We start from the raw sequence: 15,875 nt of genomic DNA, 5'->3' as shown, positions 1-15,875 counted from the left end.
GCTGAACCCTTCAGGTGACTGCGCTCCGGGCAACAGCCGCATCATCCCGTGCCTTCATGGGACACTGATAATTATAGCCTAGTCTGAATATGTTCCAGTTAGAATTACTCTTCATCTTCTAGTCTTTAATCTGTTTTCAACCCACAAACTTATTTTCTCATCTAGACTTATTACTCTGGTATGTACCAGCCTGTTCTAGTGAACAGTATTGAACGCTTTAGAAAAATATACACATATTTTCACAAAACTTACCCGGAAAGGCTAAAAGATCTTAACATGTATAGTTTGGAGGAGAGAAGAGAAAGGGGGGACATGATAGAAACTTTCAAATATATCAAGGGTTTTAACAAAGTTCAGGAGGGAAACATTCTTCAAAGGAAGAGAAGTATTAGAACTCGAGGACATACACTGAGACTGGAGGGGGGAGGTTCAGGGGAAATTTAAGGAAAAATGACTTCACAGAAAGGGTAGTGGATAAGTGGAATAGCCTCCCATCAGAGGTGGTAGAGGCTAAGACTGTAGAGCAATTTAAACATGCTTGGAATAGGCATATGAATATCCTTACAAAGAATTAAGGTTCAAAAAGGGTTGAGATTGCCTAAAGGATAAAAAAAAAAGGGTCAGACTAGATGGGCCAAGTGGTTCTAATCTGCCGTCAAATTTATGTTTCTATGTTTCTATTAGTTACACCAGTGGTTCCCAAACTTTTTTAATTGACGGCGCCCTAGAATATCAGAATTTTTTTCATGGCACCCCTCGGCCAAAAGTTTCTTATTGAGAAATTTTAAAAAAAAAACATTTTTTAATGAAGTAAATTGTGTTTATATGTCATCCGTAGGTTCAGTTATGTGGTAAGAGAGGAGATTTCCTTCTGTTTGTCCATATGTTTTATAACTGGAACATAACACTGATTTTGCCTACTACATTGACCATACATAATTTGAATTACTCCTGGACCACCAATCCAAGGCACCCCTGCAAGTGTCCCGAGTCACCCCAGGGTGCCACGGCACACAGTTTGAGAATCCCTGAGTTACACTATTAAGTAAAATACTTACCTACTAGAAACTAATTGTATTTATTAGACATGATTAGTCTATAATGAAACCATGCTGACATTCTGTTATGAAAATATTTTCTGCAGTATATTTCAGGATCACATCCTTCAAAATCTCGTCAAATAGCGTATCCTCTACCTATAGAAGCCAGGAACGCAGGACTATAATTCCCTGCTATTGACTTTGTGTGTTTTTAACATGTTTGCTTCATCAGTTTTTTGTCACTGACCCGGGTTATGGGGGAGTCTATTAAAATAGCCTTAAGTTGGGTACACACTTTAAGGATGGACCCACCGACCAAGCAGCCGATTCTGGTAAGCATGCACAATTTCCGATTGGCAGCATGATATGTCTGTACCACCTGATGTGATGACATTGTTGGTGGTTCCTGTGGCTGGCATATGGGTTGGACAGCCGGTTGTCTGTACACACTGGTAGATGTGATATGTCTGTGAACAACGCCATTCACAGACATATCGGGTTCAAATCTTTAATGATATATCATTAGTTGACTGTATGAACAATATATCACATAGTGCGTTCCCAGCCTAAGATATGGTATGTCAGTTACTGAACTTACTTTTTTAGGAGACTGCATAGGCCATTTCTATAGAACCTATAGCCTGCTATTTTTACTGGGTTGTGAATACAGTTTAAAAATTGTTAACTGTCTATGCATATTCTTTGTCTCCGAAAGGATCTGGTACAAGTGAATAGACTTGAAGAGGAACAAATGACCTGTGAGTTTGCAGCAGAATTCAGTGACTATTCTGTGTCTACCTATTCAGACAACAGTAATGTTATGTTTCTACCGATCACCGAGGAAGAAGAAAGCAGTCAACATGAGAATGAAGAGAACACTGACAATAAGCTGGAAATTAAAATATCTGAGGAAGATCCTCAGGAACTTAGACATGAGCGAAGAAGAGATTCAATCTCTGACAGAAGTCACCAGAACAACTATGATGATGATTCTTGCCTAGGCTATTCAGATGAAATTCAAGTTCCAAAAATGCATTATCATGATCAACATCGCATTTTCAAAATGTCATATAAGCAAGAAGTTTCTGATGAGAGATGCTCCAAAAAACAAAAAATTTATGAAACTGATGAATTTATCAACTATTTGTTAAATCATTACCGCAACCCAGAGTATGCAAGGTTATTTTTGGAGACAAACGAGAGTTCAAACAGACCTTGGTGCCAGAGGGTGGTTGTATGGAAAGGAAACAGCTTTCAAATAAAACTACAGACCCTAAATGGTCATTTTGCAGAGATGAACTTTATCCCAGAGTTGGAGGAAGAAACAGAAGATGATTGTGGTAAATTGGAGCCACGTATTGCAGAGTCAGAGGAGAATTCACAAGAGTCGTCTCTTTGTAGAATAAAAGCTAGTGAACCTCAGAAACATTATGTTGACAGTGAAAATGAGGTTCCAATGACAAGACCAAGGCCTCGTTTGGTAAAAAAGTATGAGCGGGTATATAAAAAAACATGGGATGATGAAGAGGATATTGAAAGCTCAGAGTCCAATGATGAACTAAAAGAAGTTTTGGAAGAAATAAGTAGCACTTCGGAATACTTTAGCGAGGAACTAAGTGGAATTTCAGGTAAACAACCCAATATCAGTAGGACATCCAGAAAGCAAAGAAATGCTAAACAGCTAAAAAAAATAAAACACTGCAATGTGTCCGGCAACAATCAGGTTTGTCACCACGAAGATCTACTCGGTCATTTATTGCACTCATATTGCCAGAATTTAAAAAAACATTCAAGATGTAAGCTGACTCAAAACTGCCGAGGCCAACCCAATCTTCATAATCAGTATGATTCTGACACATATGAGTCTAATACGGACATGGAGGCAGAAGTTCAGAAAACATGGAAAAGAAAAAGGTCAAAGATAAAGAATCCAGCCTGCTATTTGGAAGAGAAGAAACTTAAGAAGGAAACTTACTCTAGCTCTGAAGATGACAGCAGCTCAAGTGATTCTCACCTGCACAAGAGAAACATCTGGCGGAAGCAATACAACGGGATGCCAAAACGCAAGATACAGAAGACTAGGAGCTGTGATTCTGATGAGAAACCAAAGAGACAGTGGGATCTGTATTTTGCAGAAGATGTTTCAGATTCCCCCGAACAAGAGGAGTCCTCGTGCGATGATGAAGAAACTCAGAGCAGCTGCAGCCCAATTTCTAGTCATCCAGCTGGTGAAAATGAGCCACTCGGAGGTTGCTCAAAAGGCGTCTACACTGATTATTGGGACTGGGAATAATACGCAACAATGCAAACACACTGCAAGTGACATATGTTCTAATAATGCTTTATTTTAAATTCTTTCCTATAATGTCCAATTCTGACACTTTGTTCAAGAAAAAAATGAAAATTACCAATAGACTGTTGAGTAATGGTTTGGCCATAGAATTGCTGCATATTTCCTCTATAATAACATTTATTGTTTTGTGAAAATCTATTTACAGAAGGAAGTTAGTTCATATAATTTCTGCATTATATAAGACATCTTTCTTCCACGCTACTCCATGGCAGCCATTACTCTGGGTTTTATCCCTACTCCAAGGTTTTAGACAGGAAGTTTTTTCTATTTTAGGCTCCGCCCCCTCTGGGAATATAGGTCCGTATCCCCCTGGCTTCCCCAGTCTTTGAGTGTCTCCTTAGGTAGTGGACAGTGTAGTTGTTTGTTGTTTTTCACAAATATGAGGCTTACCATGATATTCCCGGCCTAATGCGCCTCTGTGAGCCGCGGCTGGAAGGGGTTTGGCACCCGGAGCAAGGACCCGTGGAGGAACAGAGTAATTGCTGCCTGTGGCAGTAGAAATGCCCGCCCGCCGCCGCTGTAATACCTGATCGTGCTGCGGGACGCCGGAGCTTGGAGGGCGGAAGTAGCGCTGTTCGCGGCAGGCGGAAGTGTGCGGCCAAGTCCCAGAATGCATCGCGGATAGGTCTGCGCATGCGCCGCCCGGCAACTGAGGTCAGAGGGTATTAAAATGGTGCTGCCCACCGCTGGATTGTGTGGCTGGATCCCCTGTATCAGTGTACATTACTGAAAAGGAGTGAACAAAATTGCTACTATGGATACAGAATTGTCTCCCTCCACGCCTACATATGCCCAGAAATGGTAAGCAATCTCATTTAGGGCACTAATTCTGTTATGTAGTTAGGGTGTTTAGGATACTGTTTGTTTGGTTGCAGTGTGTCTGAAGTTCCTAGGAACAGAAGATGTAAAAAGAAACATCATTTGGCTTGTTCTGGATGTAAAAAGAGCTTTTCTGGGGATAAGCATAGCAAGCTATGTGCTGATTGTGAAGCATCCCAGGGACAATCTAGGCAGATTCAAGATCTTATGGAATGGATGAAAAAGTCGTTTGTAACAAAGGATGAGTTAAAGGAGCTAAAAGGTCCAGGTCACAGACAAGTCTGGACGCAGCAGATGATTCGGATGATCTTGTTGTCTTGGATTATGCTGATAGTCCCTCTCCGGCAGTGTCTGAAGAAGCTCAGGAGCCAGATAGATCCTTTAATCTAGATATTGTAGATAGTTTGCTCAAACATATGTATAGAGCTTTAAATATTAAGGATGAGTCACAGGAGGATGCTGCTCAGGATCCTTTATTTGAGGATAGAATTAAGAAAAGCAGATGTTTTCCGGTGCATAAGGTACTGAAGGAAATTATGTCAGTGCAGTTGCAAAGTGCAGATAAACGTCTCAATTATATGAAAAGATTGGATCGTATATTCCCGGTACAGGATGAAGAGTTTGTCAAATGGTGTGAATTGCCTAAGGTTAATGCCGCGGTCGCAGAAGTTGTTTCCAAAACTACTATCCTGCTGGAAGATGGTGCAGTGCTTAAAGATGCAATGGACAAGAAGGTCGAAGGTTCATTGAAAAAGGTCCATAAGGCATCAGCGGTGATGCTAAAAGTTGGGGTAGCAATGGCGTCAACAACCAGAATCCTAAGGTTGTGGGGGAACAATTTGAATCGCGATTTAGAAGATCAGGTATCTAGACATCACCTACAGAAGAATCTGGCTGTGATAATGAAGGTGGTGGAATACCTGTGTGAGGCCTCTCTTGAAGTGGTCGAATATGCGGCAAAATCCCTGGCAGCAGGTGTAGCGGCTAGAAGATCACTGTGGCTGCGTACCTGGACGTCAGATGTCCATTCAAAAAACAGATTGGTAGCTCTTCCTTATGAAGGCTCTCGTCTTTTTGGAAGCAAGCTAGAATCTATAATTAATGTCATGTCAGGGGGTAAATCAGTGAAATTGCCATATGATAAGAAATTGAGGTTTAGAGCTTCCTCTCCTAAGCAACAATTTAAGGAGGCTAGGTCTTACAGGCCAGGAAGACGGTATGGTAGATATACTCCAACAACTACCAGGCAGTTCTTTCGTCAACGTACCAGGAGAGGCAATATAAAATTCTGACTATATGGCACCCCAGAGCACTGCTCCTGTAGGAGGCAGATTCATGAAGTACGCAGATCAATGGCGAGAGTCAACTCAGGACACCTGGGTGTTGACGATATTTTCCCAGGCTTATCATATAGAATTTATAAAAAGGCCGGTGGGGCGGAATTTTATAAAATCAAAGACCCCAATCACAGACGAACAACTAACAGCTTTTCAGGATATTATAAGAAATATTCTCAAAGCATAGGCAGTCGAGCAGGTACCGGCGGTAGAAGAGAGAAGAGGTTTCTATTCCAGGATGTTCCTGATTCAAAAACCATCGGGAGAGTTCAGGGCAATTCTGGACTTAAGAAGATTAAACAAGTTCCTTATAAGGAAACGTTTTCACATGGAGACGCTGAAAACCATACTATTAGGTATAAAGCAAGGAGACTTTATGGCCTCTATAGATCTGAAAGACGCCTACTTTCACGTGCCAATTCACAAAGACGACCGGAAATTCCTACGGTTTTACGTCCTTGGAAAACATCTTCAATTCACCTGCCTGCCGTTCGGCATGTCTTCCTCACCGAGAATTTTCACAAAAGTTCTCCTAGCTCTAGTGGCACATATGAGAGTGACGGGCATAGCATTGTGGCCGTACCTGGACGATTTGCTGATCTGTGCGAGTACGGAAGCAACTCTAATAGTAGCAGTACAGAGGACTCTTCAGATTCTTCAAGCTCATGGTTGGCTAGCGAACTGGAAGAAGAGCAAATTGGATCCAACTCAGAACATACAGTTCCTAGGAATTCAAATAGATTCACAAGAATACAATGTGGCGTTGTCGGAAGACCGATGCAAAAAAAATTCAAGATCTCTCATCCCTGGTTCAGATGGAGGACAGCATTTCACTTTGCCTAGGTCTTCGTCTTATGGGGATGTTGTCTTCTACGATAGAGGTAGTATGCTGGGCCAGGTGGAGAATGAGAATGTTCCAGTGGGACATAATCAGGGCAGTCCGTATAGGCAGAAGCCTAGACCACAAGGTAACCCTTACTCAAGGAGCAAAAAAGTCCCTGGATTGGTGGATAGACCAGAGCCCCGAGCCAAAGGTCAGTATCCCTAGTACAGCCCAAATACGCTGTCTTGACAACAGATGCAAGTGCCACAGGTTGGGGAGGTCATCTGTTAGGTCGCACCTGTCAGGGGTTGTGGTCCACCCAAGAAAAACTCATGTCTTCCAACAAGCGAGAAATGAGGGCAGTGTGGAACTTGATAAGTTGTTTTCAGACGCTGCTGGCGCAATCTCATCTGAGAGTGTTCTCGGACAATGTGACAGTCGTGGCATATTTAAATCGACAAGGAGGCACCAGAAGTCGAGGCCTATGGGTGGAAGTAGCAAAGATATTGGATTGGGCAGAGCAAAACCTGAAGTCTATAACAGCTCTTCATGTCCCAGGGGAATCCAACCTAGTGGCGGATTACCTCAGCAGACACAAGGTATTACCGGGAGAATGGGAACTAAATCCTCATGTATTCCAATTAATAACTCAGAGGTTTAGTTACCCTCAGATAGACCTGATGGCCACATCTCAGAACGCGAAAGTGAAACAATTTTTCTCAAGATACCAATCCCCAAATTCCAGCGGGACAGATGCTCTTTCCCAGAGATGGAACTTCAGTCTCAGTTATGTGTTCCCACCACTGCCAATGATACCTCGAGTTCTACGAAAAATCAGAGAGGAGAAAGCGGTAGTTATAATAGTTCAACTTCATTGGCCAAACAGGGTGTGGTTTCCCACAGTCCTCAGAATGGCGATACAGGGTCCATGGACCTTGCCAATAGAACCAGAGTTACTGCGACAGGGACAAATCTGTCATCCGAACCCACAGAGTCTTCATTTGACGGCGTGGAAGTTGAACGGTCAATCCTGAGAAGTAAAGGTCTTTCAGAGCAGGTCGTTACCTTACTTATGAAAGCAAGGAAAAATATTTCCTCGAAGTCTGGAGTCAAAAAAGGTGAAACGCCATCTAAGATTACGATTGAGTTTGCCTATCAAGAAAATGGCCGACCAGTTCCAGACCACATTAAGGCACACTCTACGAGTGCAGGTGTCAATAAAAGAGATATGTGCGGCGGCGACATGGTCGTCCATCCATACTTTCACCAGACACTATGACTTAGATGTCTCTGGTGGCCACTTTGGAGAAGCAGTACTCAAGGAAGCAACTGTATAAAAATGATCACTTTAAGCATCATTGGGCTCTGTGTTGTTTATTTCCCGCCCTACTCGGATGCTTTGGTATATCCCAGAGTAATGGCTGCCATGGAGTAGTGTGGAAGAAAGTGGCGAATTATGCTTGCAGATAATTTCATTTCTTCAAGGTACTCCATGGCAGCCTACAATTTCCCACCTCTGTATAGCTTTTGTTTTTTCTTGGGTTTCGCTAAAGAGACACTCAAAGACTGGGGAAGCCAAGGGGGGTACGGACCTATATTCCCAGAGGGGGTGGAGCCTAAAATAGAAAAAACTTCCTGTCTAAAACCTTGGAGTAGGGATAAAACCCAGAGTAATGGCTGCCATGGAGTACCCTGAATAAATGAAATTATCGGTAAGCATAATTTGATACTTTATCTCTTTATCTAGTAATTAGTTTAATTAAAGTGGGCCTGAACAACACACCATGGGGAAATTTTATTAACTGGTGGCTTATTGTGTGGTTTGCTAACCGCCTTATTTCGTGTGTAGGTTTAGGACTCACACTGCTTAATTTATCATCTTGCAGTGTTGAGAGTGAAGTCGCATGGAAACCCGCATGAGAAGCTGTTACTGCTGTTTTCTTATGTGGAGTGCCTGGCAAGTTATGCGTAGCATTAATTTAACGATGACATGTATCATTATTCATTTAGTATGGCACATTTATATTGCACAGTTGTGCCCATGTGCATGCTGGTTGTAGTTGTACAAGCTCTAGCATGCAACAACATTGAGTTCTAAGCACATACTGAAACTTGTGCTGCCACAATAGATTGCACTATGGGTTTCTTGTGCGCAATTGCCAGGATGACCAGTGCTTGTCAACATTGGCTAGGTAAAGGGGCTCAATAATTATTTGGATCAATATTCAGGTAGGGGGCAAAATCACTTTTCTTTTATTTTTTTTAGCCCAACTGTTGAGATAGCTTAAACATGCAAATATGATCAACCTATACTCCTAACGGGCTATGGGGCCAATTCAGTAAGGATTGTAAAAATTACAAATTTTCAAAAATTGCGAGCAATCGTAAAATTGCGAAAGCACGTCCAAATGGAAAAACTGCAACACTAATTTAATGTTACAAAAAGAAGGTGGGCTTGTGAAATGTGCAAATATTGCGAAGACCTAAAAAATACGCATTATTTGCGTATAAATTTACAATTTTACGCATTTTTTGCTTACTATATTTCTGTAATTTTTGCAATTTTTGCAAACAACTGTGTTTTAACCTCAAATATTGCACTACCTACTTTCCGGGCCCAAAAAAAAAAATGGTGTTGCTGTTCTTGAACATATGTTTGTGTGTGTGTAGCGATATAAAAAAAAAACAACAAAATATAAAAATAAAAATAATCAAATGTATGTGGGTATGTTTTGTTAACAAAAAACGTGTTGGTTGCTTAAAAAGCATTAAAAAAACTGTTAGGAAGCTAAAAGACATTAAGCAGATCCTACAAAACAAAATGCTTGGAAATGTTAATTAACGTTTGTTTTTAAAAAATAGTGTGGTTGTCAAACCTCGATTGTTAGTAAGTGTAAAAACAATTAGGTTCCTAACCTATATTTTATAAATAAACACGTGTTACAGAGTTTAAATCTCCCTTACATGTTTAGAAGTTTCAATACAGCTGAATGAAGTGATTTCTGGTCTGAGGTGTGATCTTCTTCAGCTGGGTGTAAAGAAGCAATGTTGCAGTATACATCGAACATTCTACAACTGAGGTCAGCTTGTGCAGATTTTAAGGTAGACTTGTAGTCACTCAGAAACTGCACACCATAAATGTGCGATCAGTTGTAAAAATTGCGTATGCACCGCCCACCGAACATCAGCATACGCCCAGAACATGCCCCACACCACATCCCTGATCGTAGTTTTTGCGAGTCCAGCCCTTTAGTACGCCCCCTACACGCCTACTTTTCGTAGTGTATACGCAGTTTTTGCTTCGTCTCAGAAGTTGCATTTTTTTTCTCAGTTTTTGTGGTATATGGTGCAGATTTTGGGATTTTCCACATTTTCTGCGATTTTTGCTGCTTTGCGATCCTTGCTGAATTAGGCCCTATGAACCTATTACTGTCACATTCTAGATCCAGTGTAAGTGAACTTACAATGGCCACTCAGCTAGAATACAGAGCCTGTCAAACCAGTCTGCTGCTATGTTTCCTTAGTTTATTGTGACTGAAGTAACATGAGTGGTTAGAATAGACTAGTTTGCATGTTCTGCATTGTATTTGCACAATTACTAATGAATATGGTTCTTGTAATTGGAGCTTTTTTATCACTCTTAATCGGGCACTAGTAGTATTACATTACAGTTTACAATGCAGACTTCAGTTTGGTATAAACTTACAGTGCCTAGTCTTCATCTTTTGTGAATTGAAGAATCAGGGTAGTGGTGACAGAACAGCTAAGCATTATTTAATCTGCACTAAGGAAAATAGGCTCTTACAGAGATATTGGTGAATTACACCATTAGGGTTCTTTCGCACCTGTTGGAGAATGGGTAAAATGCTCCAAAATTTAATTGCAGCTTTATACCATGTTTTCCATGGTCCTTTGACCAATAGTTTATAAGCCGTCCATTGATTTTATTAATGCTCTCGCCCCTCACCCCCTACCACCTTTTTCACCCCAATAATCACTCGGACAACTGAATTGCGATTTAAAAGGTCACAGCCAAATTTATTGATCGAATTAGAATTGGTACTCTATAAGTGGGTGGCGAGAAAGCAGTGCGTACCCCCGGCTACAGCCTACATGTTAAATTTCTCCTAAATTAAACAACGGGGCGGAACCTAAGTCCCGCCCTTGCGCAAGTTAGCTGAGCGGTACCACTTCCCACCATTGGCATAGCACCGGTCCACCCTTAAGATGACGACCGTGTCGGCCCTTGAGGCCACGACAAACTCGCCGAGTATCTGGGGGAAGTGCCGGCCAACCGACGTTGCGCTACTACAGACTGCCGAGGAGCACTGCTTGCCGCGCCTGCTGGACCTCTTTTGCCAGACCATAATTAAAGCCCGAAATGGCCTGACGGTGTCTCCACCGGACGTAAAACTTAATTTCAAAATTCCAGCTACCTCACCTCTGCCCTGGTGATAATTAAAATTCTGGACTGGCCTACCGGTGCCACCACCGAAAATAAAAAACAATTGAATTCCTAACTACCAGGGCCAATTGCCCTACCACATGGGCGGGAGGGTGGGTGCCTTCTTGGATCCTTGTTCAGCATGCAAGAGGGAGCCTGCCTGGCAATCCTGGTCTTTTGTACCTCCCAGGTAACTCTCCTCCCCTTTTTTCTACAGGCTGCTCCTATGCTACCTGCTCTATCCTCCCCTTCCCCCTCCCCTCCCCCTTTCTCCTAATCCCTGCCCCAGGCTTCCTTCTTTTAAAAAACCAGGACGCTTATTTATTCTCAGTCCTATTTGGCCATCGAATTCTTTAAGCCGTCCATTGATTTTATTAATGCTCTCGCCCCTCACCCCCTACCACCTTTTTCACCCCAATAATCACTCGGACAACTGAATTGCGATTTAAAAGGTCACAGCCAAATTTATTGATCGAATTAGAATTGGTACTCTATAAGTGGGTGGCGAGAAAGCAGTGCGTACCCCCGGCTACAGCCTACATGTTAAATTTCTCCTAAATTAAACAATGGGGCGGAACCTAAGTCCCGCCCTTGCGCAAGTTAGCTGAGCGGTACCACTTCCCACCATTGGCATAGCACCGGTCCACCCTTAAGATGACGACCGTGTCAACCCTTGAGGCCACGATAAACTTGCCGAGTATCTGGGGGAAGTGCCGGCCAACCGACGTTGCGCTACTACAGACTGCCGAGGAGCACTGCTTGCCGCCATAGCCTGGTTCCTAGAACCAAGGCCCGCCACCCGCTGCGACCATCTATGCACACTGCTGTCCGTCTCCATCAGACTAAGACCAATAGAGCCTTTTGCCCACTAAGTTCCTTGCCAAATTAAACTCAAAATTGGCCTGATGGTGCCTCCACCGAAAATAAAAACAATTCCTATTGCACTGAGGAGCCCTGCTTGATAAACTGAGGGCCCCTAGGGTCCACTGCTTCTGTCTCCCATGCCTGCCCAGATGTTTACCAGCTGCCCTATGCCTGCTGCCCGCTAGCTATCGGAGTGACCTGCCAACCGTACCCGCATGGCCTAGCATGAACAGTGCTTTTGGGTGACCCATATGAAGGTGAAAACCACAAAACCTCTTTGAGGGCAAAATTGGAAAGTCCTTCATTCCCCCAAAGCGGCGGGCAGCATAATGCCTTGGGTTTCCCAAAAGACACTCAGGGAGCTTACTTCACCAGTAAAGGTGTCGCAATCGGACTCGGGTGAATGTAGGCTCCCTGCACATAATCTCTCTTGTAATTTCGCCCCCAGTGGGACTGTTTAAATGGCTTTTATCCCTGGGACTTAAAAACTCCCAGCCTGTTGCCGAAAGGCTTTCCTGGCTCCTCCTTGGGCAATCCTGAAACTCTTTAGCTCTATAAGGATCTTGTGGCTGTCTAGTGGAAATCTGCTGATAGAGATTACCCTGTGAAGTAGAAGTCAATGTTAGTTTGTACTGTATAGGTGCTTATACGAACGCTTTTTAAGTATCCCCAGGATCCTTGCCTGGCCGCAGCTACCTACCATGCCCTGTGGCCATGCACATACCTTTACTGCAAGCCCTCTCCACAGCCTTACCCTCTCATCCAGGGACTGGGCTTCTGCTCTGACTACATATTTTTGGCCTGCTGTCGACCACTGCAACTTTGAGTTACCTGCGACCTTGCGAACCCGAGAATCTGTCTTCATGTAAAACTCATGCCAAATGTATATAAGGTTGGCTTGCTAATACCTTGTTGGGCCTCCAACTGAAGTATCCTTCCCTATTCCCCAATGGGTTGATCACCCCTTATCCGGAATCGGTACTCACGGCATATCGGTAAAGATATGTTACACTATGTATTTATGGTATGGTTCAATCCGGTTAAGTATACTCATCATATATCGCACTATGATCTATACCTAGCGACTGTCTTATGAATTAAGACACCCGAGAGAGCATACAAACTCCACAAAGAGATGCTTTTAACTGGAATTGAACCCATGACCTCAGCGCTGTGATGCCGTAATGCTAACCCTTGCCCCATAACTGGTGCGTTTACACTGAATCGTTATTCATGCTTTGCGCCAGACTATAGTTATCCTACGTGGTTATCCCGTATACCGCTAAGGCACATGCATCATTGACCCCTACTTTATGCAGAGACAAGGTTCTATTCCGCCCTTAAATACCCCGCTTTGCGCCTTTTCCCCTTTGCTTTCCTTCTCCTTCTGTCCTGTCTACCTTATTATGATACCATAAGTGACCGTCATATTGCCCGTTCACTAAAGTAGCTTTGATGGTTATTTACTGTGATCGCTACCGCTACTTGCTTTGCCTTGCATTTTGCGTGACAGTCTGGTTATAGAACGACTTATTTGCACTAAGCGGTTATCCTTATATACTGAACCATGCAATACCAGGGGATTAAACCATGCGTTTAGGATAGCAGTAGTTGCCCTGTGTAGTGCTGGGCTGTACTGCGCTATGAGAGCTGTGGCGCTTATTGTTAAACATTCCGGGGACCTCCCTTACCCTGACCTGTTTTTTTTTTTTTTCCATTTTTTCCTTTTGTTACTGCATCGCAATGTTCTGTGTATCCAGCATTGCTCTAATGTATGCCCTATGCAAGGTCTTGCCAATCGCCTGTGGCGCCTTCCCAATAAATGTAATACTAATAATAATCATGCTAAGGCCACGGGTAATACAGAAAAAACGGCTAATATGAAAGTTGTGGTGTGTCACTGCCCCCCTGCTCCCTTATTTATACATATTGCTATTATACCTCCTAGACTGCCACCTAAATTCGGCCAGCCTGTGAACCTGATCTGCATTAAACTGCCCGTTATATGCCTCCTACAATACAATAAGACATGGTCACGTCAATGTGATAACTGTTCCGTCTTATATTGTATCATTTATCGCTATTCCCCTCTATAATCTGCTATGTACCCCCGGCCTATCGTTCTGGTATTGTACTTTTATTAACCCGCTAGTGTATCTAGAATGCTAAAATATGCTCCAGCAGCAATGCCGCCACTAATCATTATGCTGTATATTATATCACCAGTACGTTCCATATACTGCATTATACACACGTGGCACTGACATTACTGATTTGGTACATCACTTCTACACCCGCTGGATATCATCAATTTGCCCTATACAGTATACACCGCCATATACGTTTATGGCGTTATCTCGTATCTCGCTATCCTTGCCTCATACCTGTTAGCCCGTGTGTAATACCCTCCCGCGGCACAGACATCGGTGATACTACTGATTTGTACTATATTGTGTTTTACCTCCTGGAACTCCTGACAGAACATTACTTCTTAGTCAGTCTCCTGCCTCTCTCTCTGTCTTAGGATCTTACAGCATTGGAATACAATACATATTCTAATCAAGAATCATTCAGAGAGCCACCCTGTCTGGTCAGTTCACTTTTGGACAATAGGGAGTGAATAAACATAGACAATGTTACCTTATATGACTCACCCTCTGAGGTCCTCTGTGGGGCATGAAACAATAGGAAACTAGGTCTAACATAAATACGTTATCTAAAGGGTAACAGATAACCTAACACAATTGCATATATTATAACCAAATAAACTGCATATTCCTAATATAACAGATAAAACATAACTGTACCCTTGTAACAATAACATCATACAATATAATACAATATTGCCTATTATATAGCCAAATACAGATCAGCAATTAGTGTAGTCCATGTGTAGGACCAGGGCTAGGAAAGTAACCACGTGTCTTTTACCACTGTGCAACACGACGCGCTGGCTGTGTCATCACATGTCGTCACATATACCCTATCATACCTTATACGCTGCAGTGTATCCTGACTCAGCAATGTAACCCCTGACCCATACTACATTGCCCCCTATGGCCCTATTACCCACTATGCGCTGCCGTAACCCCCTCACTGTGTAGATGTGCCATGTGTTTGTCATTAAAAACAAACTCCCAGGCTGGAGTGATTATCTTAAGCTTCCACATATATTTTATTCGCAGGTGACTGGAGAGCGTATAGCAAAGTTCTTGCCATAACGTCGCGACTATACCAGTGGACAGTGCTGGACTTTTCACTCATTATGCTCATTATAAGAAAGCATTGAGGCCTGTTTACCAGACAGGCGCTTTAACCAACTAAGCCACAGCGCAGAAGCAATACAATAAAAGAAATTAAATGAATAAATTATTAGAAAGGGTTCGCCCCTTGCGGGTAATGGGCTGGCGGGAAGGTACGACTGGGTCTGGGTTAATGTGGGAAGCCGGATCTGGCCGTTTCTGAATTGCTAAAATTGATAAAGCCTATTCTTTACCTTATAACATTCACTATATATTTGCAAGAGACTCAGTACGCAATTGGCGTACGGGGTACCGTAATGGTACGCACTTAGCGTAGCAGACGCTAGACCGCGAGCGCAACGCACAAGCGGCGTACGCTCGTGGGTTTACGTTTGGTATCGAGCCCGCTATAGGCGGCCGACTACCGTACTGCTACGTTATTAGCGTAGCGGACGCTGTGCCCACGAGAAGAACACGAGCGGCGCAGACGCTCCCAGAATGACACACAGTAAACCTTGTTAGCAACACACTGAAAGGATATGCTTATACCGTAAACCTTAGCACTGTAATACTGTAATGATATAATGCTTATAGACCTTGATAATATAAAAGCTGCTTGAGCTAGATGAATCGCTAGAGTCTGTATATGAAGCGCTGCTGCTGGAAGAAGCTTTTTGCTCACCTGGTCCTGAAGACGAGGGTGCCTGACTGACCTTCTTCGCAGTCCCCGTCTGTCCCTCGTCGATCGGCGCTCCGTCCGCTACTTGATCCGACGATGCCCCCTCGGCCGGTTGGTTGCATCCTTCGCTGACTGGGACCTGCAATCTTGCAGAGGGAACATGTAAAGTATCCCGCGCTTCCGCCTGGGGCTGCTCTGCGGGGGGCTGCTGTTGCTGAGCAGCCCGTGGAGTAAGGGCTTGCGCTTCTCGGTTTTGCTCGCGTACTCCTGCCCT

At 43.3% G+C, this 15,875-nt stretch overlaps 1 protein-coding gene across 1 annotated transcript in view; it reads left to right on the top strand.

The window, feature by feature from the left end:
• LOC134947732 (A-kinase anchor protein 17B-like) overlaps nt 1-3,368 on the top strand; it is a 37,268-nt gene extending 33,900 nt beyond the window's left edge. Inside the window, exon 4 of the mRNA XM_063935666.1 lies at nt 1,756-3,368. Coding sequence (XP_063791736.1) covers nt 1,756-3,333 — 1,578 coding nt within the window. The 3' untranslated portion in view covers nt 3,334-3,368. The remainder of the gene's footprint in view (nt 1-1,755) is intronic.
• Nucleotides 3,369-15,875: the final 12,507 nt, after the last annotated feature.

This window comes from Pseudophryne corroboree, chromosome 8 (assembly GCF_028390025.1).
Source record: "Pseudophryne corroboree isolate aPseCor3 chromosome 8, aPseCor3.hap2, whole genome shotgun sequence".
NCBI classification, from domain to species: domain Eukaryota; kingdom Metazoa; phylum Chordata; class Amphibia; order Anura; family Myobatrachidae; genus Pseudophryne; species Pseudophryne corroboree.
The sequence above is the reverse complement of the archived record's forward strand: the minus strand, read 5'-3'. Positions and strand labels throughout refer to the sequence as shown.